Source organism: Carassius gibelio, chromosome B23 (genome assembly GCF_023724105.1).
Source record: "Carassius gibelio isolate Cgi1373 ecotype wild population from Czech Republic chromosome B23, carGib1.2-hapl.c, whole genome shotgun sequence".
NCBI classification, from domain to species: domain Eukaryota; kingdom Metazoa; phylum Chordata; class Actinopteri; order Cypriniformes; family Cyprinidae; genus Carassius; species Carassius gibelio.
This window is the reverse complement of record NC_068418.1, coordinates 18,897,149-18,923,644: the sequence shown is the minus strand read 5'-3', so window position 1 is coordinate 18,923,644 and position 26,496 is coordinate 18,897,149. Positions and strand designations below refer to the sequence as shown.

The 26,496-nt window shown below is 37.3% G+C and overlaps 2 protein-coding genes across 15 annotated transcripts in view; one reads left to right on the top strand and one right to left on the bottom strand.

The window, feature by feature from the left end:
* Positions 1–44: 44 nt before the first annotated feature.
* On the bottom strand, positions 45–9,146 carry dnajc11a (DnaJ (Hsp40) homolog, subfamily C, member 11a). The gene is made up of 16 exons (XM_052594813.1): positions 8,993–9,146; positions 8,048–8,177; positions 7,207–7,280; positions 6,972–7,073; positions 6,752–6,892; positions 6,263–6,385; positions 6,093–6,166; positions 5,832–6,021; positions 5,654–5,739; positions 3,520–3,636; positions 3,278–3,433; positions 3,044–3,113; positions 2,764–2,821; positions 2,522–2,664; positions 1,403–1,532; positions 45–1,226 (listed from the first exon to the last, which is right to left on the bottom strand). Exons 1-16 carry the CDS (start codon positions 9,062–9,064, stop codon positions 1,201–1,203), a joined length of 1,692 nt encoding a protein of 563 aa, XP_052450773.1. The 5' UTR covers positions 9,065–9,146; the 3' UTR covers positions 45–1,200.
* A 2,386-nt stretch (positions 9,147–11,532) lies between these two features.
* camta1a (calmodulin binding transcription activator 1a) overlaps positions 11,533–26,496 on the top strand; it is a 352,256-nt gene continuing 337,292 nt past the window's right edge. For 13 of the 14 annotated variants that reach the window (XM_052593210.1, XM_052593212.1, XM_052593208.1 and 10 more), the window contains exons 1-2: positions 11,533–11,818; positions 15,473–15,574. In XM_052593210.1, the coding sequence (XP_052449170.1) occupies positions 11,794–11,818; positions 15,473–15,574 (127 nt within the window). In that variant the 5' untranslated portion in view covers positions 11,533–11,793. The remainder of the gene's footprint in view (positions 11,819–15,472; positions 15,575–26,496) is intronic. The other variant, XM_052593204.1, reaches the window with a different exon arrangement.

The following is a 26,496-nucleotide window of genomic DNA, read 5'->3' as shown; positions in this document are numbered from 1 at the left end:
ATTTTTTTTTATATAAAAATGATGTACACCATTTAAACCCAAAATACATTTCCATTTGTTCCTTTATTTTAAAAATGACAGTCTATACTTGCTGCAAGTGTTAGGCCATTAGGTAAAGTATAACAAACACCTTTTGTACTCCAGCCAACAATTATAGATTGTCTTTTTTAACATCATTCAAATGGCAAGTGTGCAGAATGGACACAATTCATATAAATTATACTACTCAAAAAGGAAACAGGAAAAGACATTCCATACAGTCAGTCTTTCAAATAAAAGATCAGTCATTTATCAAGACAAATTAGTTTTCTTGCATAAAGATCCCAAATACCAAAAAGGCAACAAAAATGTTAATAACCCAAAGACTGTAATGGGGGTTTAAATCTTCCCTGTATGAATTATGGCACTAAAATGCAGGGATTAAGGGAGATCGTGTCTAAAATAGAGAGGACGTTCCACTCGTCCCTTTATCCACTGCTATTCAAGTCTTTGGACACAAGGTGGGAGACTAGCCCTACATGAAATTTAGTACACAGTTCACAATACCGGCATATTTTGTGCATTGGCCCCTTCAATTCCTATGACACTGCTGGCAGAAGTGAAGTACGAGAGGTGGGCCTCCAAATATTAGACTCGAGGGAAGGGATGAAAGAGAAAATTAATGCAAATGATTCAGCAGCCAGGGTTTCACTAAGAACATGCTTTGCCTCCTAAACAATTGCAAGATCATTTATTTGGAAGCTGGTGGTACAAAAAGTCAGATATAGAAAGAAGGCTGACAGCTGGGGTACACCAGCTCCCGTGGGATTCAGTGAGTCGGATCAAGCAGCAATGTTTCTGTGTGATGTAATGAGGGTAAAATAGCTCTCTCTGCTGAGTGCTGATTACATGCACTGTTGTGGCTCCATATCTGAGGAGGGGGGCCTACCAACACACATATATATCTATAGTTTAAGCTTTTTTTCTGGCTAAGGACATATTTATTCATGGGAATCCAGTGAATTAAATGCTCCAATTAAATGTTCTAATCCAAAAACAGATCATGTAGAATAATATTTAAAACAGCAACAAAATAAAGGATAAATAGGTATATGAAGACTTTTAAGGGCACAGAGTGTTTCCAGGGCACTACTCCAGAACATCTGTGTCTCAGTCTACACCAGTCCAAACTGTCCCTTTCAACTCCAGAGATACATGTTCCTAACTGTCATTATCAATCCTGTGGGCTACAAAGGAGAGGAAAGACAAAAGAACATAAGATTTTAAATTACAATTGGGAATAGCATTCATCTTTACTGCTAGTAAGCACACTTAAGCATTTGTCATCAAAGTGAGGATATTACGAATTTAAATGAATGCTCTAAAACAACTGCAGATTGTTTTGTCTGGTTTGCATACTCACATTGTTTTGGTATCCTGAGTGCTTCTGTGTCACCACACAGAACTTGGTGCATCACACCTCTGAACTGATACAGTACCTTCAGACTCTTCTCCTCACCTACACAGGGGTCGTAGAAGCCCGGTAACCCAGCCTGAGGACATGCATGCAAAAACAATCACTTAATACCCACTACAGCATTTAACATTAGGGGTGAATCAGTTCTGATTTCTCAAGGCTCGGTTTATTGTATATTTTTATTTGTTAAACATTTCATGCAACATTAGGGCATTTGAGGAAAAAAATAAAATAAATTAAGCTACTTTTTAAAACTACATAATTTTTTTTAAATTTTAGCATTTATTGGAATATTAAGAAAACTTCCAGGAAACTTACATTACCATTCAAAACCATTCTTATTAAGTCTATAATGCTAAAAACAGTTGTTCAGGTTAATATATTTGTGGAAGCTGTTACCACGTTAATGAACAAATGGAATTTTATTTCATTTTGTGACATAACTGTCCTTACTGTCATTTTTAAAGAATTGAAAGCATCTTTGCTGAAAGTATATAGTTAAAAAATATAAAAATCACACTGACCTGAAAATCTTTGAACTCTTGTGTGTCTATTTATTACTGTTTAAATTTTTAACTTGCTTTGCGGTTTCTTTTCCCTTTTTTTTCAGTACAGGGATGCAAAACTACATTGAATATTTCAGAAGCAAGATCAAGCTTTAGAAAGCACAAACAAAACATTTCAGAAAACTAGATAAAACCTTCTGTTCTGAGAAATAACACTCTCTCTCTCATCCAGGGCAGTCGTGGCCTAATAGATAGAGTAGGACTTGTAACCCGAAGGTCGTGGGTTTGAGTCTTGGTTCCATCAGGGATTGTAGGTGGGGGGAGTGAATATCTCTCTTCCACCCTCAATACCACTACTGAGGTCAGAACCTTGAACTACTCCCCGGGCTACCCACTTCTTCGGTTATGTTTACATTGTGTGTGTACTTGAATGGGTTAAATGCAGAGCACAAATTCAGACACCATACTTGACGTCACTTCACATTTTTTACTCACTTTTTATCCTTTATTTGTCTTCTTGACCAAAGCCTATAACAAAGCAAGCATAACAGTGCTTTACCTTAGAGGCTTCTGTGAGAACGAGCTTGGAGTCCTTCACCAAGCACTGTAGAGGCACCGTCACATCAATGACCCTTGCCCTTTCATGTTTCCGGCTGTTGTCTGTCACAAACTTGCCATACCAGGCATTGAGGATGATCAGACCTGGTACACAAGGAGTTTAAGTCACCAATCCTCACTTGGCAGAAAGTTCAAATCAAAGTTTGATCACGTCCAATGCTATCGGGTGTTATGAGGTCATACCCATTTTGGACTCCTCTGCTTCGATAATTCTACGCACAGACTCTTGCATCAGCAGAACCTTGGGAAAAGAGTGATTTCAAATAAGACTGCTTGTATATGCACATAGTGAAGGCACACATTTATCACCCTGACACAGCGACTGATGTGCAGACAGGAACGATAGCCTGATGCTAACTCATTGTTTCTCCAAACACAAAGAGCCTTCTGTGAAAGTTATGACCACTTTAAACGGTCATGCATTATAAATTATTTGCAGTGTATTTAGACATTATGAACTCACAGCTGCTTCTGCCTCTTGCTTCTTTTTGGCAATGTCTGATGCCGAACTCTCCCGCTGCTTCTCAAGCTCCCTAAACAAAAGACCAAAGGTTCACTTTTAATTTACCATTACTTTCCAGACTTACAGGGGAAAAGGGTTGGAGAAGAATACTGAAAAGTCAACTGGCCAGGAAAAGACAACAAAATGAAACATGTTAGTGTGACTCTGCACATATAATCAGCTTAAAAGGCTTACTGTTCCTGCTGTGCACGAAGGTAAGGTCTGATAACTAGCCGCTGGATGGCCAAGTAGAACACAAGGGGTCCGACAGTGGCATAAAAAACGGCGCTGGGTAGAAGCTGGTCTGTTAAGTGGATGGGGAACAAGTACGTCTGGCTCGCTCGGTTCAACCTGGGATAGACAAAAATATCCTCATTTCAGAGCTACTGAAAAACTGCTATTGGAATATAGCTTCGAAATGATCAAAAGCATTTTACTTGATCTTGAGAGAGACGCCTTGAGGTACTCCGACACTGACAGTAGCGCCCAGGACACTGTGTCGAATGATCTTAGTTTCAGCACCATATTCAACCACCGTACCGAAAAACCCTGACCTGCAACACAAGTGCGGTTATTTTTTTACAGGCTAGAAACAGAAAATGAGAATTATTAAGACAGTTGTAGTGATCAGCCACAAATAGACTGCTGGTCACATGAACACAGAATTTAGCGTATCAGACAGATGCTGCATTTATACTGCAAGGACAAATACACTGATTTCCTGTTTCTTTACATTCAATAGACCAGCTAGGGAGTCCACAGCAATACTGCAGAGTGTTTGCTGTATAGCATTTTATTATCAAATGTATCAAATAGGGCTAACCTAATTCAATTATTTTGTAATTGAATTAAAAAAAGCTAACTTTCTCATATTCTAGATTCATTGCCATCAAACTGAAATGTCAAGAAATGAAATATTTAAGAGTTTTAATACTGATGGTTATGAAATTAAAAAAAAATCAGTATTTCAAAATGTTTAATTTTTTCTCAAAGATCAATCAAAAAAAGTTTTACAAAACAGAAATGTTCAAGTTCTCCAAAGCAGGTTTAATTATGCACTCAATACTTGGTTGGGGCTCCTTTTTTTATGAATTATTGCTTCAGTGTGGCGTGGCATGGAGGCGATCAGCCTGTGGCACTGCTGAGGCGTCATTGAAGCCCAGGTTGCTTTGATAGCGGCCTTCAGCTCCTCTGTATTGTTTGTCAGATGTTACTTATCTTCCTCTTCACAATACCCCATAGATTCTCTGTGAGGTTCAGGTCAGGTGAGTTGGCTGGCCAATCAAGCACAGGAATATCATGGTCATCAAACCACTTGGAAGTGGTTTTGGCACTGTGGGCAGGTGCTAAAGTCCTGCTGGTGCTAAAGACCTTGATTTCCAAATGAAATGCTAAATTTACTTTCATCTGAAAAGAGGACTGTGGACCACTGAGCAACAGTCCAGTACTTTTTCTCCTTAGTCCAGTTGACAATGTTTCTGTTTCAGAAGTGGCTTGGTAGCTCTTTTCCTGAGCATGGTGACTCTTGATATGTGACTCCAGCTTCATTCCACTCCTTGTGAATCTCTCCCAAGTTCTTGAATTGGCTTTTCCTGAAAATCTTCCCAAGGCTGTGGCCATACCTGTTGCTTGTGCACCTTTTCCTACGACACTTTTTCCTTCCAGTCAACTTTATATGAATATATTTTGATACAGCACTGTGTGAACATGCAGCCCTTTCAACAATGACCTTCTGTGGCTTACCCTCCTTGTGGACGGTGTTGATGATCATCTTCTGGACAACTGTCAAGTCAGTAATCGTTCCCAGAATTGTGGTTGCATGTTCTAAACTATCCCAAGAGGTACCCATTATTTACAAATTACTCAAACTATTCAAGCTCAAAATAGAATTCAAATTTTTTGAGATACCGAACTTTTAACTTTCCTAAGCTGCAAGTCATAACCATCAGAATTAAAACAACAACAAAAAAAACTCTTGAAATATTTCAGTTTGTGTGCAATGAATCTACAATATAAGAAAGTTTGCTCTTTTTAATTAAAAAAACAAAAATAAAGACCTTTTCCATGATATTCTAATTTTTTTAAATGCACCTACATATGGTTTTCAATATACAACCATTTAAAGGTCACACAGGGTACATATCTGATTTAATCCAAACTTGATACTAACCTTGTTTTTATTGTTAACACATGCAAATAGTCAAGATAAAATCTGTGCCAAATAGGGTGCTTGATAAGCAAAACAATTTATAAAGTATAACAATCATAAAGAATTTGATTAGGTAGAACTCTTCAAACAAAGCAAAAGTAATGAAACAATGTAAAAAACAAAAACAACTATCAACAAAAAATGTGCATAATAATACTGAAAGCTAATATTGGCTGATAAAGTCTATCAGTACCTTTTTTTTTTGAACAACCTGTTTTAACTAACCAAATTCATGAACTACCTGTTTAAACTAACCATCTTTTTTTTTTTTTAAAGTGCAAACGTAGCTATATAAAAATACAACTACAAGCCATCTATATTCAAAGCACAAAAAGACAAAGACAGAATCCAGCGATACATACTTGACAGAGCCCTTGATCTTGGTCTGGTCATCATCCTGGAATTTGTACTGGTAGCTCATCATGATAAATGTGTGTGGAATTCCCAACTTTGGCAAATAATAAAAGATCATTAACAGTGGTTGAGGAAAAAAACATTGGAATAAAGATTAGGTGATGCTGTGCATAACAAGCAAATGACCTGCACAGCAAAGGTGAAATGGCTGCTTTTGGTGTCCCTGACGATGCTGCTGTTCATGGAAGACTGAGTTCCCCAGCGCCACTGTAAATAACCCATAGTGTTTTTGTCCAGGTGGCGTGCAAGCATAGTAGTGAGCCCCGGCCGTATGCCGCGGGATGAAAACTGCATGCCACAATGAGCTGTTGTGAAGCTAAAAAAATACAAATAGATCTTCAATATACAATCTGCTCAATCTTCTTAAAACAGATGTGCTGTACTCACCAGCGTGAAGTTAAGTTACGGAAAATTTTTAACCCGAAGAGAGGTCCATGTGTGTCTCCTGCCCCAAACTCAACCTGTATTAAACATGCATGAATCATGTTTGATTGGAAGCTCAGCAAAAATGATAATCTAGTCCACTATTATGTAAAGCATTAACGGAAAGCACTTACTTCTCCCCAGCCCTTAGCCGAGGTGACTCGCCGCAAGGCCAAGTTTATGTTTCCTCCCCCATTTCCATTGTGTGTGGAGAGAGAGCCGGAAAGAATGGCGGTGTCTGATGTTGTCAAAGGGGCCTATGAGAGCAGAGATGAACAGTATATAAGCCTCACAAGTGTATTAAGATCAGGGCCAATGACATATAAGTGTGCTTCCACAATAAATAAAAATCTTTTAAAAGAAAGGAAATATCTAGTTTCAGGGCTAGACATTAAACTTTGATATGAGCTTCAACAATTTACTTTTTCGGAGTAAAAAAGTTACTTGTCCGAAAAAAAGAAGAAAAAAAAATCTGTACACATCTGTATTGCTTTTAATTCAATGCATCCTTTCTGAATAAAAGTATTTGCTTTTCAAAAGAAACACAAAAACCTTACTGACCCAAACTTCTGAACAGTACTGTATCTATGAGGTCAGAAAAAAACATGATGTAAGGACTATACCTCTATTGACTGTGATATGTGCATCCTGTTTATCTCAATGTGCGGTAGGCCACCGCCACCACCACCACCAGAGATCTCTTCATAATCTTCCTCATAGTGATCAAAGAGATCCGTTGCATCAATACCCACGCTTATCGTCCCCTGAGTGAGACACAGAACAATCAGCGATACTTGTATTAATGATGACAGCGGCTGCTGCTTTGGGGGCATTAGTTCAAACCTTAGGGTTGGTCCTTTGCTGTAGTCTTCTCTCCTCTCTCTCTCTTTGAAGTCGCTCATACTCTTCACGGATCTCTGCTGGTGTTCTTTTCCTCTCCACTATCTAGAAATCATTATTGTAGTGAGCACAAAAAAGATGACACAAATGCCCACTTGGCAAATGATTTGCTTGAAATGTTATTGAAGTATGAAACGAATGCTGACGCATTTTTTTAGTCTTCTGAATAGCTAATTACCTCCCATCCTTCCACATCCAGCCCTCTCTTCCCATATATGTCATAGATTGCTCTAGATTGTGGGTCACTTAGTACTGCAAAAGAACAAATTACAATAATTAAAGAAAAATGTGTTTTACTACAGAGAAATGGTCTGTTAAAGAGATAGTTCACCCAAAAATGAGTTTGTCACCATTTACAGAATGATGTTCCAAACCTGTATGACTGTGGAACACAGAAGAAGATATTCTGAAGAATGTTGTTAACTAAACAGTTTCAGTTCTCATTGACTTGGAAAACAATGGAAGTCAGAGGGAAACTGGTTTGGTTATCAACATTTTTCATAATGTGTCATGAAATGCATACAGGTTTGGAACAACATGAGATTGATTAACGTATTTTTCGAACTGTAAGTCGCATCAGTCCAAAAATAGGTCATGACGAGGAAAAAAAACATATATAAGTTGCACTGGACTATAAGTCGCATTTATTTAGAACCAAGAACCAAGAGAAAACATTGCCATCTACAGCCGCAAGAGGGCGCTCTATGCTGCTCAGTGTAGACTACAGGAGCACTGAGCAGCATAGAGCGCCCTCTCGCGGCTGGAGACGGTAATGTTTTCTCTTGGTTCATTTCTCTTGGTTCATGTCAAATTAATTTTGATACATAAGTCGCACCTGACTATACGTCGCAGGACCAGCCAAACTATGAAAAGAAGTGCGACTTATAGTCCTTAAAATATGGTAAATGATGAATATCCCTTTAAAAACAAAATGATTCCTTAACAGTAAAATCAAAAACAACAATGCAACAAAAGTGGCTTGCTTTGTCAAAGGCTTTAACAGTGCAAAAACAACGTACCTTCATATGCCTGGTGAACCAAGTTAAAAAGCTGCTCTGCCTGACTTTTAAGCTCTGGATCTCTGTGCTTGTCTGGGTGGTAGAGCATGCAAAGACGGCGATATGAAGCCTTGAGCTCATCCTGTGTGGCCTGAATATAAAGTTAAACAGAAATCATTCATCGTAAACCTAAATGACTCTAAATTGTTCTTGGGAGGACATAACATAAAAAGGTGCAAAATCAAGCCCAAAAGCTTCAAGAAATGTATAAAAACAAGTTCCGAATTTGTAACCAAGACTAAATAAATTCCTCTCAAGGCTTCTGTGAAAACTTTAAAGTGTCAGAAATGTTTAACTTTTTGTTCTGTTCCACTAAATTAGACAAAATGAAAATGTCAGTCACAATTTGATTACATTGTTTGCCAAAAGATGGCTGTCTGTCCAAAACATTCTGCACAACGTCTCCACAGAATTAAGTTATACAGTTATACAGCAACATGAGGGCGAGTAAATTGTTCTAATAATATTAGAAATTATTATTATTCGTTCTAATAATCTTAGAAACTGGCAAAGACAAAACAATGTCGTTTAAAAGATGTGTTAAATTTTATTTACATAGTTTTTTTTTGATTGAAGTCAACACTTTGGAAGCAGTTTCACTTTTACAGTTGAGAAACGTCAAAATGAATCACCTACATAGTGTCTTCACTCAGTGTTTTTCGTTTAAGGTTAAAGAAAACAGAAGGCATGTATATATTATATGCATCCGATTTATTAATGGCCATGCAGTCAAATTCCTGCTTGAAGACAATGATTAAGTAAGGGTCACGGTGTGCTGACTGAGCTACAGCTTAACGACATGCTGTTGGATCCTGTTTAAAAGCGCTATACCTGAAGCGCCTGCATTTACTGTTCACTTCTGACTTTCTCATATTAAGCTTCTCTGTTAATAACAACATGTCATACCTCTCTGCGGACGTTTAACAGAGAATAATAATCATCATTGTCGATTTCATCTTCTTCCAAGGCCGCCGCCATATTTACCACCTTTCATCCCCGCCCCAGCGCCAGATCAAACCACGCTGGTTTTTGGTGTGTAGAGTCGGAGCGCAAGCAGGGCTTCAGCGCCACCCTCAGGATAGGAGCAAAGAGATAGTTATTTGATATGATTGTAGATATGTATACGGACCCTTGCTACTGTCTGTATTTCCTTCAAGTCTGTGCGTGAAGACCGCAAGTGTTGTAGGACTTTGGGGACACAAACATGTTGTAAAAATTCCACAGAGACTTATTTTTGCATTTTGCAATTTACAATAAACTTCTAAATGTTTGTTCAGTAGTCCAGACGACATAAATATACGTTTTTATGGTTCATAATCATTTTTTGTTCGGTTAGGAAAATTCACATACTCATCTATGTAACAATAAAATATGCAACATTATATATTTTATAACCACATTATGTGCTATCTAATATATAGCCTGTTAATTTAATGTAACCTACTGTACACTAGAAAGTTTTCCTCTACATTGAGCAATTCCTCGTTTTCGTTTCAAGTTTGTCAATGTCCAAGTGTTTTTATTAGTCTACTGGTGGGATGTTGTACATATAATCTAATTTAAATCATTTTATGTGAAGCAAACGCAAAACATAGTCTTTAACAGGACCGTCATTCAAAAGTAGACACAAAGAATATCTAAAAATAATAAATACATTCAAACTGAAGACTACAAAGATGTTTCTTGGAGATTTATTTTTTATTTTTTATTTTTTTTATAATTATAGACATTCATCCAACATTGTAGTTTAATTTAATTTATTCAGTTAAAAAGTCATCCGGCGCCCTCTTTTGGCCTTAATTAACATTCAGTTAGTTAATGGGCTGTAGTTGACGTCAGATCCAAGCAGAGTTCCATTAGTGTTTGAAAAAAAGAGCCAATAATAAATCAGTGGCATGTCAGTATGTGTGCAATCACTAAATAAGTCAAATTCAATTTTAATTACAGACGAATAAAATCAACTTCGAAAAGTCATAAAATCGAGTAGAAATTATTGTGATAAGTTAAATGGATGGGAAAAAAAAGATGTTGTTGTGACTAATGGTTTTAAGTAATAAGTAGATAGCCTGTGAAGACCACTGTGGGATGCCATGTGTGATCCTTATGTGATCCTTGGCAAAATTAGATTGCAGATGTTCCATAAGGAATTGTGCTGTAGTATAATTTTCAGTCCCTTAGAGAATTGAAGTGCCTCAAAAGCTGTAGTAAACCAACATTTTTCAAGAGCTTTATGTAGCTATTATTATTAGCCTTCTGAACACGATTTTAATCCTAAATTAAAAATTTGCTACATATACATTGAGCTTGATTTATTCAGTCATATGTTGTTTATAGTCACAATGTTTTGTTTATTCCATTACCAGATGTTTCGTCTGATAGACTGGCCCGAATGTTTTCTCCACGGGTCATTTAGAATGTTTTATTCAACAACCCAAGATTTTTCTCTTCGAAAATGAACAGATAAGGATTTGGAAAGCACTCGTGTTATCAAGCAACTGCGAGCAATAAAGATGACGCTTTAATGATAACATTGCATGCAGGGTATTCGCTACGGGCAGAGAGGCATTTAAGTCATTATCTATATGCTCAGTGCAATTAACGAATGCTTAATCTAACGAATAATTAATCAGCTCGGTTATAATACGACTTCAATATTCCTAAACGCAGTTTTGAGGTTTTTTAAGCAATTCAATGGAACCCAGACCACAGCATTATGCATACACTATTGAAATAGGCTGTCTCTCGCAAGCTCAGCAGTGTATGATACTTTTCGGATACTTTCAATGAACCATAGCACATTTAGGAGGCCTGGGGTGCTATAGTTTTCGTAAAAGCGCACTGTGACAGTAGACCGCTGCTGCCACCTGGAGCTGTCCGTTCAGCACCATGGCGCAGCACTTCAGCGCATTCAGCCCAAATGTTGCTTCATCTTCAAGGTTAACCTATGGATTGCTATGTATCCATCTCGAATGGCATACATTGCTTTAACAACATAAAAGGCAGCGTTTGCGCTTTAACGCAGATGGCTTTATAGCAATCAACAATTTGTAAAAAAAAAAAAAAATGTTTCCATATTTGTCATACAACATCCATTGAATGTGTCACAATTATTTTCTGCCATTTTACGTGATTTTATGAGCTTTCAACTCGATTTAATTAATTGCAAATTCAACTCAACGTGGTCGAAAGTTTTCAGTCTGAACAGTAAAAATTATTACACTGCATTGGTAGCAGAGCTATACAATAAAATGGGTAAAGGCCATGATTTGTACTTAACGTTTAAATAAACAGGTTATTTGTACGTGGATTGTTTACGAATAAAATGTCAGCGCAAAAAGCTCAGAAAAATACGTTTTCTGCGTTGAATTTGGTACCTTGAAACATTTGCTTCGTCTTTTCATTTGCACGCGAGCATCTAAAGAGCGCTCACTTTGGATTGGTTCGGGTCTTCTTAAGGTGTATCTACACATGACGCTTTACCCAATGGTTTTCGTAGACACTTTGAAGGGGAGGATATTTGCTTTGCTCTCGCAAGCCATTTAAGAACAACTTGGTCAGTCATAGTTCGACAGCCAATGAATGCGCTCCGGTTGGACTCGCCTCTGCCTCGCCAGTCCCTGCTTCTCGTGCTGCTGTCCTCGGCGTGAACGCGCGTGGTACCCAACGCTCGTGAAGAGGAGGAGGAGGATGTGGCGCGCGGAGGGGAAATGGCTGCCGAAAACAAGCCGGAAGGTAAGTCAGAAACATCGGTCATATTTTTTTACTTGTACGACAAGAGTGTGCGAGGGGAAAAATTTGAAGTCAGACAGGAAAGAGTCGCCAGTTGAGAACCGAGGAGCTTTTGGGACTGTAAAGCCTCTGTGTTTATCCTCACACACTCGTTATTCCAGCACGGAGACATCACATCACATCCCCCTAGCCAGCCAGCATCGGTAGCTAGCCAGCAATGTGCATCACACATATTTAAAAACAATCCGGAGCAAAAGCGCGAGCGCCTCTGAAAATTTAAAAAATCCGTCTCGCTCTCCGTTTCCTTCAGCCTAACGGTCGCACTCAAAGCAAAACTTGTGAGCCGCAACGACTGTCGATTTCTAACTTCTTTTTTCGATTTACCAAGCTTCCTCGGTTGCGTAAATTGTTTCTGAGTTGGCTGGGATAGAGTTCTGGAGACTGCAGTTTGACCTAAAACTACCTTACAGCCAAGAGTCACAAACATACTGCTGGTAAGCTTGTTTAATAGTAGATTTTTTACCTCTCGGTCACTTTCACGCGTCCATGGACTCCAACTGACCTTCTTTTTTGCGGTTTTGTAATGTATGATGAAAGCTATTTCACTTAGAAATTTGCTTCAAGGACACATTCTTCTATACCAATTTGCCCCCTTTACGTCAGATATACATAAACAGCAGTTTACATCTCGGAACTAGATTCTTGTATAACCGAAAATATAATGTGGCGACCATAACGCAAAATGAAATGTTATTCTTATACCAGGAAGAAAAAAGAGGTGTTATTGAAGATTATAGGCAACATAACAATTTCTCTTTAACAGTGTTTCGAATACTTTTCAGATTTGTCTCTTGAATGAATAAGGCAACGAGTTGGTTTCACTCTAACGTTAATACAGTTGCATCGCAATGCATGTCCAAAGTATTTCGCTGCTAAATTTGTCTGTAATACGATTTTTAATTATTAAACAGACGTAGTTGTTTTTTAGTATTATTGAATCTCTTTGACCAGAATTACATTTTGAACAGTTGTGTCAAGCTGCCACCAGCTCATATGACAGATTTACTTGAATATAAAACGTATACACAGCGAGTGTTTGGCAAGTCGTCATTAGTTGCGAGGATTTTTTTGTTTGTAATTCACCGGCAGTGTGAGATCAAAGCAAATAAGGGTTTATTAACCACAAGGTGGCGACATTGAGTTAAAATAAACTTTATTTGGGGAAATCGTGATAACATATAAAAAACAAAAAACAAAAAAACATTTGGCTAAAAAAAAAAAAAATCAGTCTATAAATCGTTTTTGATAGTTAACAATCTAGCCTCTAGGGAACCTTTAAAGACAGCAAAACAGGTTGATAAATCATGGTGTGATGATGAATTGTCAATTTTTATGATGGTGAATAGCCTAGTAGAAGGTGAAAGATAAATTTGATAATAAAACCTCACTCTTGTGTAGTAAATTATGCATTTTGATAAACTATACATAGAATACATTATCCTAATATAAACTGGTATTAAAACATGACTCCAGACAAACACAGGGATCCGAACATATAGGAATCCACAAGGGGGTGGTATTGAGCTTCCTAAATGTTCACTATTTATATATTTTAACCCCGTGTCAGCTAAGAATACAAGCATTACCATACATTTAAATCTACGTTTGTTTTCAAAACAGCACTGAGGCTAACTAACTAAACTAGATCTTTCATTGTGTGTGAATGTGTGTGATTGTGGGTGTGTGCATGTGTTTGTCTATCTCTGCATGTCTGTGTGTGCAATTCAGATGCAAACAAACACAACAAGCTTTGAAACATGTGTCAGACTGGCCTGCTTCCTGCCAATGCATATCAGTAGCCAAGAGCTTTTTAGAAACCCCGACTTGTGTCTCCCATTGCAGAACAGGCTTGGTTATTTTTGTCATGCTTGTCAGGTCAATGTATGGGGGAGGAGCTAGTGTTCCATACCTCCATAGTAGTATAGAGTGCTCTGCACCGAATGGCTACAACTAAATTCAGAGTCCCATATAGCCAGCAGTGTGTTATATTTACTTTCTAGGCCTGTTCACTTTCAGCATGTAGTTTGCCATTATACGTGGTGCACACCATTCATTTTAGCACTGATTGTTGCCTGTATTTTAACCTTTTGTCCTTGAAGCATTTAAAATGTTTGCATAGAGCACAGTTCTCCAGGGCCTTATTATTTGGCAGGGTTTTTTGCACATAAGGACAGGCTGTTCTTAGCTGGAGGCTGCTATGAAAACATGGTTAATGTCTCACACACCCCATAGAGTTCTTCTGTCTCGTGATATGACCTAGCTCATATTTTAGATTGCCAGGAAATGGGACTGTACCTATGGAAGGTAGCGACTGTGGATTGAGATGTGCGAAGGAACTGTACATTTACAAGCATAGTTAACCCAAAAACTATCAAATCTCACTTTCATTAAGTTCCAAACCTGACTTCCTTTCTTCTGTGAAACACAAATATAAGTAAATGATAACAGATTATTATTTTTTTTTATGTTGGTGCCCCATATTTTTACACATGTTTATTTGAATTTGGTGGTTCATTCAGAGACTAGGGTCCTGTTTATCACAACAACTGACTATTAGTAGAAGCAGGAAGGATACAAGCTCTTCAAAGAGGGAGTTGTAACATATCGAGGTATTATATAGAAAATTTACTTTTAAAGATATCTGCATAGTCATTTTTCTTTTCCTGAAAATATGCTTTGAGATTTTTAATTTTTTAAATAAATTAGTGAATGACAGAGATAGATGGAGATGCCACTTCTTCCTGGGGAGTCATAACAGATCCTTTCAACTTGTCTCGATCCTTTCTTACCTGCCTCACTCAGAAACACACATTAAGTTCATCGATTGGTGTAGCTTACTAAAATTGAGCCTCACCAAACAGCCCTGGGACCACAATGAATTTGATTGCTGCCCTCATTGCTACCTGTTAGGGGCAGTTTCTTGACTGTTTATTTCAGCACCTACAGATTTATCAGCAAGACTGAGGTGAAAAGTAAAAAAAATAAAAGAAACACAGGCAAACACAAAACAGGTGATTTTGAACAAACCAGTTAACATTGGAGTTACTACTGTATATACAGTGGTCTAGATAGATTGTTTTCTCTCTTGGCAGTGTAACACTTTTAGCCATTAACAGCTGGAGCCATCTATGACACTTTTTTTATAGTTAATGAAAATGTGCATGCGATCTGAAGTTACAAGGGGTGCTTTTACATTCCTCGTCCATACCCCTGCCTGCAAATGAAACTGCATTTTCTCCCCACAAGGCAGCACCTTAGGCCAAAGTAATTCCTTTAAATGCACCCCTGAATGCGCTTGATAAAAAAAAAAAAAAAAAAAGGGGGAGAAGCAAATAGGTATACTGAACTTGGAGGCCGAATGGTGCATATTGTTTGGGAGAGGTGTTCTTCAGCATGGAGATGGACACATTTGGGATGCATGGGCTTGCTGATGGGAGGGAGACTGGGGTTCGGCAGATGCCACACTGCTGACCCTGGTAAAAGTTCCTGCTATGTGCATGGGGGAAATAAAAATTAAATCAAAGCTGTACATCCGGGAATGTGTACTTTTCCCAGAATTCTTTTTTTTCTTCTCCACTCTCTCTTTGCTTCCTGAAGGACTGAAGAAAATCCGTAATCCGGATCGAATGTACAGATCAGCTGTGTGTTATTCGGCCCATGCTCCTCCTAAGAGTGTCAGTGATGACACAGAGACGAACAGTAAGAGCTGCTTATTAATATTGCATTCGTGGCATTGCTCGAAGGGGCCACTTGCTGCCTAATCTATTATTCATCCATCGATTCATTTATTTACTTCTTGATTTCATTTGTCGTCCTCTCCTCCCTTGGGACTTCATGTTGGGGCTTTCTGTGATGATTCAGTGCTTTGATGGGGGTACGCTGTCGATATCAGATGTGTTGTTAGTAACTGAAAGTGACAGTGGGTGGGTAAAATCTGGCACACCTTGGTTATGTACACACTGTTAAGCTTCAGCAGTGACAGTTGCATTTAAATATGGCACATACGGAAGAGAGACACAACTGTGATACATTTTAAAATACGTCATTAATAAATAGTTGTTTAGTAAAATTCTTTATGCACTGCATAGGATTTTTGTAAATGCGGTTGTCACTACCTACATTTTTTGGAACTTAATTCTGTTGTAGAATGTGGTTGTCAATCCCATAAATGACTGAACTCTGTGTGTGCAGAACAGATTTAAGCACTAAAAGGTGAGCTGACAACAAATTTATCTGCAGTGTGTATGCAGCCCCTGTGCTTTAAATGCTAGCGTTGACTTTGAAAAAAAAACATCCATCCAATAGTGCAGCAAGACAGAGCTCTACTATTTGTTGAAAGGATTTGTCAACACTACTAGACACATTTCCCCTTAGAGTATAAAACATGCATATTTTATGTTGGACTTTAAGCATAAAGCATTTGTTGTGGGATCATGTGCATGTTAATACAGCTTTGTGTGTTATATGGAGCTCTGGTTACCCTAGAAGTGGCTCTGTTCTCATGTTTAATAGGCAGTATATCTTCTCTCTTGGCACCTCTGAACACTTAGTTGATCTGTGTAATTAAGCCTGTTCATTTTTTGTGTAAATTTGTAAGTGGAGTTAAATCAGCCTCATCTTCTTGTTATGCTGTCTGCTCATTATGCCATTGAGTGAGTCCTTGCCATTTCAAAGCTCAAAGATTTTAATGAACATGCCCAGAGATGTAAAGTAAATGGCAGAAGCGGCTGTTTGCAGTCATGTTGATATTATTTCAGACGGTCTGTGTATATATGTGAGCATGCCGCCCTGTGTATCTGTCTACACTTTAAGTATTGCATCTCACATTCTCATACTCCAGCATGATGTAACTGCTGTGTGTGCCTGTCTGTAGCGGCCCAGTTAATGTTTGGTGCCTAGAGGATTTCGTATCACTAGGACAGTAAAAATGCAGCACGGCTTGGCGGAAACAGGTAAACCACTCATGTGAGTAATTGTGGGAGTAGTTATGATAAGGATAAAGGGCTTTAGTGAGGATCTGGTGGCGTGTCCTTTACTGTCTGCTGTGTGCGAGTGAATGTGTGTGTGTGCTCACAGGTCTTCACCTCCTCTCTCCCTGAGATGGGATTTTCATGGATGGGTGAGCTTGGCTGAGGTTGAAAATACATAAGAAGGCTCGTTTTTCTCTTCAGTTTGTTGCAGGCACTTTGGTAGCTGAATTAAGTTGCTGTTTTGGGCTTTGTGGATTCAGGCCAGCCTCCTACTGTATCTGAATGCCGACAACTTTTAGATGAAATGTTTGTAACAATTTAGGCAGCGTTGAACCAAAAAGACTGCGTAGTCTAGATTTTGTTTAGAAATTACTTTTCACTATGTGAAAGAGAAATACAAAACAGGCAAACTTCAGCCAGAAATGTGATCGCTCTAGTGGATATGGCTGGTCACTAATGTCTGCTGAGAGCTCATCAGATGTACCCAAGTCTCGGACATCACCCATTAAACCACATCAGTGTTTTAACAAGGCTGCCTGCTGGTGATTTGTCACAGTGGCTATAGCCAGTCTGACAAACAGCACTATGGGCAGACACAGCCGAACACTGTCTAGTCTGGGGATTCAGGGCAAATATTGAAAAATAGAAAGTGTCTCAAGTATTTCTTATGGCCATATACTAGCAGCATTCAAAGGCAATGAAGGCAGACTGTTTGTCCACACATATCTGGTTCACATTATTAATGTATTCTTTATAACACATTATGCTTCTTATATGAGCTCACTTTGTTGTCCGTCATTTTACAGACAATATTACTGCTTTCTAATACATCAAAAAGTTGAACAAGAACATAATCAGGTGAAAGAGAGATGCTGATATGATGTTGTTTGTGGTCCTTAATTTAGACACCATCATCCTTTAGCTCAGCAAAGACTAGGTTTTTGCAATTAATCAAACATTGATTTTTCAAAAAGCAAAGCATGGAAAACAAAGTATGTAATATATATTTAAAGAGATGGCACTGATTGTCTGTTCACAACAACACAGTAAAAGACCACAAAGCTTTGTATGCTGCAAACTGTGTTCAGGAGTGTGGATTGTTTCCTTTAGATTTAAATTTTTCAAAAATCAAAAAAGAATACTTAATGGCCAAAGTTGCCAAAGCTACAGCTGAAATAGGACTTATACATACAAATCAGTTTAATTTTACAATAAGTCCATCCTTAAAAATATTTTGGTTTGTAGTAATAGTAAATTTAAAAATAAAAAGGGTCGGTAGGTAGGTCTATATATTTTTGGTGATGGTGATTACGTAGGAATGGATTTAAACAAATTAGCATATTGTGACGTCACTGGCTGGGTCTTCAATGCAACCTACAAATGAGAGACCATTTACTTTGCTTTCTTGGTTTGTCACTTTTGTGAAAAAAATCCTGTTTCATTTGAGAGACGAGTGTTCATTGAATCGATTTAAAAATCAATTTTGCATGCCTAAATACATTTTATACGGCAAATAACAACAAATATAGGTAAATCCACGGACAACAGGCAGGATGAATGTAAAGATTCAATATATTGGTAAAGACCAATATTTCTGATGATTTATTGGCATGAAGTTTCATGCACAATGACAAACAGGAGTGCAACATTCTCAAAAAACAATAAGCAGAGTGGACCACCATAACAATGCAAAACATTTACTGCAGGCTTCAACAGGCTGTGTTTATAGTATAGTAGAATAAGAATGTGCAGGCTGTGTTTACGATTAGACATTTTAACAACAACAAAAAACTGCATAGGCGATTCTAGCCTGAATCTGTATCTGTATGCATGAGACTGTCTGAATACCAGCAGAATTCACATTTCTGTTGTAAAAAGAGCAACATTGTGCAGAAGTATTATTTGCTGTTATGCGTGTGTGTCCGAAGCTGCATTTGCTGTGTGACGCGTGTTCAAAAAAAAAAAAAAAATTGGATGCACAAAAAAAAAAAAAAACCCTGGAGGCGCTCAGAAAGAAGGTCGTTAAAATCAATTTCCTATTATCGTTTTCCAAACTTGTGTTGGTTTGTCCAATCAATTCATGCAATAGATATTTGAATATAAAGTGACGGTCGACACGGTCAAGGTTTTAGACTAGACGGGAGAAGGGATGGGAAAAGATCTGGGCACAGTTTTTTCAGGACTTAAGTTAAGTTAAAGCGGTGTCGAGCTGTTTTAATTAATTTTTTAGATGTATTATGGTGCCCGAACCCATCTGACTTTGAACAGTGACCGCGAACATTTTGTTTACTGCAGCCGCAGCCATCATTACCAAGCGTGAACCGTTGATTCTGACAGGGAATGAGAGTATGAGAAGAAGCAAAACCGTGTAAACATAGATGACGTCACAGGGTTTTTTTTTAAAGAAAGAACGTAGCCTTCGTTTGTATGTAGGCTTAGGCAATTTATATATTTAGAATACTCACTAAAATATAATTAATATTATTTTATTGCTTTTGTATTAGTTGCTTGAAGAGTAAAAAAAATTTTCTTAACGCAAATTTACTACCGGCAAGTCGGTCGGACTAAAAGCAAAAATAAAATTCAATTTGAGTCTCTCCTAAATTGACAGGGTCGGTCGGGTTACGGCAAACAAGAATATTTTTAAGGATGGCCTAAATCTATCAAACTGTTTTGAGATGCCTGTTAATATAAGAAAGTTTTAAAGGACCATTATTTTTGCACTTTGTCTAAAGTGCCATTATGTCTGTCTTCCGTGTGCTTTATTTTTCTAAAATAAAAATATGAATGTCTGTTAAACATACAACTTTTCATCGACAAGATCTAAAGCAGAGTCACATGCACATTCATAATAATGGACGCCAGGTCTAAAAGGTTTATGATGTGGTTCTCTTTATTATCCCTCAAGAGATGTTCAGTCACTCACAGTCAGTCGTGCCAAGAATCATTTTCTTGCTTCTTCTCACAACTATCACACTAAGTGTAACTGATTGCCACTGAATAGTAGTAGATGATTAGTCAACATTATGCTGGTTCAGAGGGCTTTTGCTATTATGCCTCATTCCATTCTTCTTTTTTTTTCTTTTCAAGATAATAGCAAGGTCTGGCTTCTTACAATGTACTCTCAGTGAAGTGATAATTTAGCATTGGGCCTTGTTCCAGGTAACCATTTGTTCCTAGTTTGACATCCGTTTAAGAAAATTGATGGTTTATTTTGAGTCATTGATTTATTGATGTGGTGGTTTCAAACATGTTTATGACTGTACATGGTGAATCTGTCTCTCAGATTAGATAAACTTATTCACTGGAGAGTTAGTAAGTGGAATATCAGTCATAAAATGGAGTGTAAATGGAGGAAATGAGACGTCTGTAAAACTGTTTTTATCCATATTAATTCATTGTATGTCTGAGGTAATTCTGCTTGGCTTTTCTAACAGCTGTCTCGTATTTGCTGGTGGGCCTTGTGCACACATGCTGGTCGCTTGTACTTTAAGCATTGTATGCTTGTCTATTCTTAATCCATAAGGTCTCAGAAGCTACATCTAAATAAGTTCCACAGCAGAGCTATCAACATTTGCTCTCATTGGCCGTTACATTGCTTTAGAATGTTCAATAACACACACGTACAATGATTTTCTGTCTTTCAAAATTTTGTCACTTTGGGGACTGTGATTTCTGTGAAAAACACAGACAGAAAAATAGTAGAATAAGAATTTCACAGAGAAGTTTTAAATTAAATGAATCCCAATAAATAAACAGTTATAGTATAACAATATAGCATAGTAAAACTTTATAATGCAAAAGACTGTGATTAAATTATATGAAAAAAAAATGTATTCAGGGGAAATTCTAAATGTCTATAACAAACAAATAACCAATATTAAAATGTGAAGCTATTTTGTCTAAACAAATTATGCAGGGCTCCATACTTACTATTTTTTACTAGAAGCACTGTAGCCCCTGACTGAAAAATTTTAGGAGCACAAGCAGAAAATGTAATGGCACACCTTTTATGTAAAATAAATATATATAAATATATATTTTACTCTTATTAAATGTATCATTATTATTCTATAGTTTTATATGAATCTGACCAACAAATTCAGTGATTATGTGTGATTTAGTTGCAAATTGAAGAAAAGTTTGTTTTTCAAAGCACTTTGTGACATTTTTTACTTCATAAACAACAACAAGAAAAGAGCAAAGCTACAAAATCTGATTTCTTGATTTGATATTCTATAATAGTGATTTTATAATTGTTATTTTATAATTTCAAAATTTAAAGGAAAAAGTATAAATTAATGACTGATAAGACAATTGTCAGACTCTGTTCCTGTCTTGTGTTTTCCCCCATGGTAAATTATGATAATTTGTTCCAAGTGTGTCTAGTTAATTATCCTCTTTTCCCTGTGTACTTAAGCTCTAGTCGGTTCAGTCTGTCGGGTCTTAAAGGGTTGGTTCACCCAAAATTGAAAATTAGGTCATGAATAACTAACCCTCATGTTCTTCCAAACCAGTAAGACCTCCATTTATCTTCGGAACACAGTTTAAGATATTTTAGATTTAGTCCGAGTTGATTTGAAACTGTGTGTATGGTATACTGTCCACTGTCCAGACAGGTAAGAAAAACATCATCAAAGTAGTCCATGTGACATCAGAGGGTCAGTTAGAATATTTTGAAGCATCTAAAAATAGCAAAAACTATGACTTTATTCAGCATTGTCTTATCTTCCGTGTCTGTTGTGAGAGAGTTCAAAACAAAGCAGTTTGTCATATCCAGTTCGCGAATGAATCATTTGATTGGTCACCAAATTGAACTGAATCGTTTTAAACGGTTCACGTCTCCAATAAGCATTAATCCACAAATGACTTGCTGTTACTTTGAAAGCTGTTAACTTTTTTAATGTGGCTGACACTCCCTTTGAGTTCAAACAAACCAATATCCCGGAGTAATTCATTTACTCAAACAGTACACTGACTGAACTGCTGTGAAGAGAGAACTGAAGATGAACACCGAGCCGAGCCAGATAATTACTCGTTTTATATTATTTTTCAAACAAGTGCTTGCGGTGTTCGGCCAATCACAATGCACTGGGTCAGTTGGCCAATCAGAGCATACTGCGTTATAGAGCATAGAGGCATAGAGGACCTACAATAAAGTACAGTATTTGAAAAAATAATGTGTTTTTTGAACATTAAAGCATGTCAACATATTCTATTACACCAAATACACCAAATAATAATCTTTAAAAAAGCATTGTATTACCACTAGTTTTAGTCGGTTCAGTTTGTCTCTGTCGGGTCTTAAATGTCATCTCCATGCGATACGTGTGTGTTCCTATGTTCTGAAGAAAATAAAGTGTTATGCTGCTGGATCTTCTGCGTCCTCCGCTCTCCTTTGTATCCTCGTTGGATAGTGGTAATTTGTTGTATTTTTTTTTATTTTACATAAGCATTTGTTCACCACAGTTTGATCATCCCATTCAAAATAACATTCAAATAGGATCATTTAGGAGCTTTTAAGTGCTGGAAACAGTTGTGTGAAATGCTTGTAAGTCATTGAAAATTGCTTGAATTTCTCTCTCAAAAGCCTGTACAAACACTGAAATTAATTAATTTATTAATAATATTATAACATTCGACTATTTCTGCCATAACACCATGGTTACAGTAAGCATTATTACTTCTGGTTCTCTACATCAGCGCTGTTTGATCGGTTTATAACAGAATTCTTTGCTGGATTTGAATGCTTCTCAGTAAATCTCGCAGTGAGTAAGTTTAATATTCATTCTGCGGCTGAGTTCAAAGGCTGTCACTAGATCTTGCAGCACTGTGCTAAAATAGTGTTGTGAAATCAACTATGGTTCCTGAGTAATGCCCTGTTCACACTACAAGCGACAAAGCAACAAATTCACATTATTTTTAACGGAGAACTGGCGATTTCTGGTGGCAAGTGCAACAGTTGGCGTTGGCGACAGATGGAGGATGTCCAGAAAAGGCTCTGTTTCGTATTAAATTTTATTTGTATGTATGTATTTAATTTTAATTTATATTATATTTAGTCTTTTGCTCCAAAATTTTGTATATAATTTCAAGAAACCCGATTTGCTGTCAAGGCAACCAATAGTGAGAACGCCCACTAGCAACCTCAACGCCAGCCCCTGGTGAAATGCATCGCTGTCACTGCTAGTGTGAATGCAGCTTAAAGCTGTTCTGAGCTCAGACAAGTTTGTTTGCCAGCTGTTAAATGATCCGTGCTGCGCAATTCAAATGAGTAGCAGGATTTTCAGTGCGGCAGAAAAAAAAATTGATATTTGGTCGCAGTCTGGAGCCCTGGTATGCATTAATTAGCATGTACAGTTAAATATAAAATATGACTGGTACTGATTTATCAGTCAACCCTAAATAGTAATGCTAACATTGTTCATTTGCATGTTGTTAAATTAGACACTTGTTTTATTATAAAATTAAATTAAACCAAATAGATTCCAGAAACAGAATAGGGAAATTGAAATATAATTTGGGTAAAATTAAAGAGATTTCATAGGACTCTACTCATCCTCATGCCATTTGAGCCACATTACACTTGTCATAAGCATCCATTAACATTTGCTTTCTCAGTGTACTTCATTAAAAATGAACTTTTATGACATTTTTGGAAACTAAATAGTGTGCAATCCAGTTACTTTTGTAAAACAGAATTTTAGTTAATCGATTTGGGATTAATCTTTTTTCCTAGCATTAACATAGCTACTTAGCATAGCTTGCTAAAACTAGGCTGGGGATTTCCATCTCCCAATATGCTTTGCAAGGAACTTTAAGAAATTAATGTTGAAATTAAGTGCTATTTTTATGTGATTTTTTAGCAATATGAGAAATGGGAGAGACTTGTTTTTATCTCTGTAATGTTTTGTTATGTTGGGATTTAGAAGAGTTGTTGGTGTGTTTTGTGGGGTTCCACTGTGGTGAAGAGTGGAGCCTGTGCTAAGGTTGTGGAGTGTGCTTTATGCTACTAAAAATCATTTTCTGTGCAAGAATCAACGGATTCTTTTCTTCCTTTAATTTCTTTCATTTTTTGTCTCTGTGATTTATTCTGACACTGTGTCAAATAAGGCAAATAAAAAATTGTATTTAACGTGCTAACATGTGCTAATTCTTGCTAGCTGCAGAAGATTTGGTTGAGTTAGTTTTATGTGTTTGATTTTGTTGTATTTACAGTGGTTTCTGCTAGACAGTGTTTTTGAATTTATTCAGTTTATGAGTTTAGAATTTAATTTAATGTTTAGGAAACCTGTTTTCAAAGTTGCGGAACCACTGTTCACAATTCAATGAAGTAGTTTGTGTGTGTGTGTGTGTGTGTGTGTGTGAGTGTGTGTGGAAGAAAGTTGGAACAACACATGGGTGTATAAATGATGATAGCATTTAAATTTTTTGGTGAATTACTTTTGTAGCAGAATCAAAAGAAAGCCTTGTGAACACATGGAGATTAGACAGAGGTCTCTATTCTTGAACAAAAGAAGCTATTTTGATTCTTCTGAAAGCAGCATCAACTTTTTTCTCAGGGAGTTAAATTTAGATGACAGCCCAATCTCTAGACGGCACAAGCTTGCCTGAGAAGTCTGTGGCCCCACCAGGCCTTAGTGTAAATTGAGTTCATCAGTTGAGCTGTGATAGCAGGATCAGAGGTTCTGTGCAACGGCAGACTTCTAACAAATAGCCCAATGGCTACGGCTCTTCAATAAGAGCAGCCAGAAATTCAATGATGGAGAAAAAAATTGGGTTTTACCAGATCATTCAAAAAAAAAAAAAAAGGGAAGCCCAGTCTTTTCATCACATTGGTTGTGCTTTTGCCATATATTTAATGCCTGATATATAAAAACTTTATAATATTTCCTCATAATAGCAATTTGATTATTATTTCAAGTCAGTTGTCTTGCTCACTGGTCACAAGAACCTTTTTAGATCACTATTGAATGGATCGATACAGCAGTTGAGAGTGGCTTTGCAAATAGTATCTGTTCTAATGTTTAGTGACTTTATTGGTGGACTATGGGGGAAATGCTATAGTCTCTCATGTTTTCATTATGTTCAGGGTGACACTGCCAATTGCCTACAGCGTGTTATGGGGGGATGCATATTGAAGCAAATGTCAATAATGTATTTGTGTATTTTGACACAACTAGACCCAAGCTCTGATAAAGCGACCACATAATCGTAATCACCTTTGAAAGTGCCTGAATTGATGTAATGTGCTATTGATATTTTAAACCATGACTGATGATAACTTTTAGATTGAAGGTTGAATAAACTGTCCAATGGATCTTGCCGAGGGAAGCAACAATTAAAAGCAAGTGTCACTCACTGCAGAAGTGCACAGAGAGAGAGAGAGAGAGAGAGAGAGAGAGAGAGAGAGAGAGAGAGAGAGAGAGAGAGAGAGAGAGAGAGAGAGAGAGAGCAGAGACTTTTGCGTTGTGGATGATATTGATTTTAGATTTGTTTTTTTTTTCAGACCTCTCAAGTTTCATGACCCACACTTGTCTCCAGGGTGAGACTAGCTCAAGCTGGCGTGACTGATATTGTTAAAGCTCCTAAACCATCTCCTTCAGGAGTGGCATCTCGGATAATCTCAGGATCAGTCACCTTCTCCCTATAGAAATATATGTCCACTTCTGTACAACACACTTGGACTTCTATATGACAAACAAGTACCCAGATACTTGAGTAATTGGACATAACAGCAATGGCTTAACATTTCACACCAACAGAAATGCAGAAATATGTCTCAAAAATGGACCTTATTTGTATTTTTGTGTAGGTTATTTCCATATTAGCCATTTCATCATATAGCAGTTTGCTTAATCACTGAAAGTGACTTTCAGTCCATGATAGTAATGCTGTATTTGGAAGTGGTTAGAGGGTGTTCCTCCTTATCTAAATGCTGGGATCTTTCTTTTTTTGTAAATATGTATTTCAGAAATTTTCAGGCAATTTGACCAAAATCTTAAAAGCAATTAATGAATCAAACTAAATATGTCACCATATATATTTTTATGTTGTTTTATTGTTATTCAAAAGTTATGCTTGTTAACATTAGTAAATGCACTGTGAATTAGCATGAACTAACAATGAATAACTGCATTTTCATGAAATATCATTAAGAAAGATTAATGATATACAGTTAATAATAATAACAACAGTAATAAATGTATTGTTCATTGTTTGTTCATGTTAATTAATACATTAACTAACGTTAACTAATGGAACCTTATTCTAAAGTGTTACCAACATTTCTTAAGCTTTTGATGCGTTCCAGCTGGTTTTTGAGCCCTTAAGTCACAACTTCAAACCACGACTCACGACATTGTAGCATTCCGGGCAAGTCACGCCAAACTGCCTGAGCGCAAGGAGTTGTAGTAGCTAGATTATTAATTGGATTGCAACGTTATATTGTCCTAAAGTCTATTTCTCACTGTGTATTACTTCCATAAACACCACACCCATAGGGGCTGCCATTGTTGTTTCGCGGGCTATGTGATGTCAAAGCGCCGAACTGGGAGTACATCGATCTAGCATGAGTTCACGGGTGGGAAGTCGCGGGTTTGACTGCCGTTCCAGTGCACTTTCACAGGTAGAATGGTGGAAAAACACGGA

What these genes read in the sequence shown, in the direction of transcription:
- dnajc11a (XM_052594813.1), bottom strand. Translation starts at nt 9,064, where the DNA reads ATGGCGGCGGCCTTGGAAGAAGATGAAATCGACAATGATGATTATTAT. An exon ending in TGGATGTGGAAGGATGGGAG is followed by an intron (nt 7,074 to 7,206) that starts GTAATTAGCTAT and finishes AATGATTTCTAG; the next exon opens with ATAGTGGAGAGGAAAAGAAC. An exon ending in CGGCTAAGGGCTGGGGAGAA is followed by an intron (nt 6,167 to 6,262) that starts GTAAGTGCTTTC and finishes TGTTTAATACAG; the next exon opens with GTTGAGTTTGGGGCAGGAGA.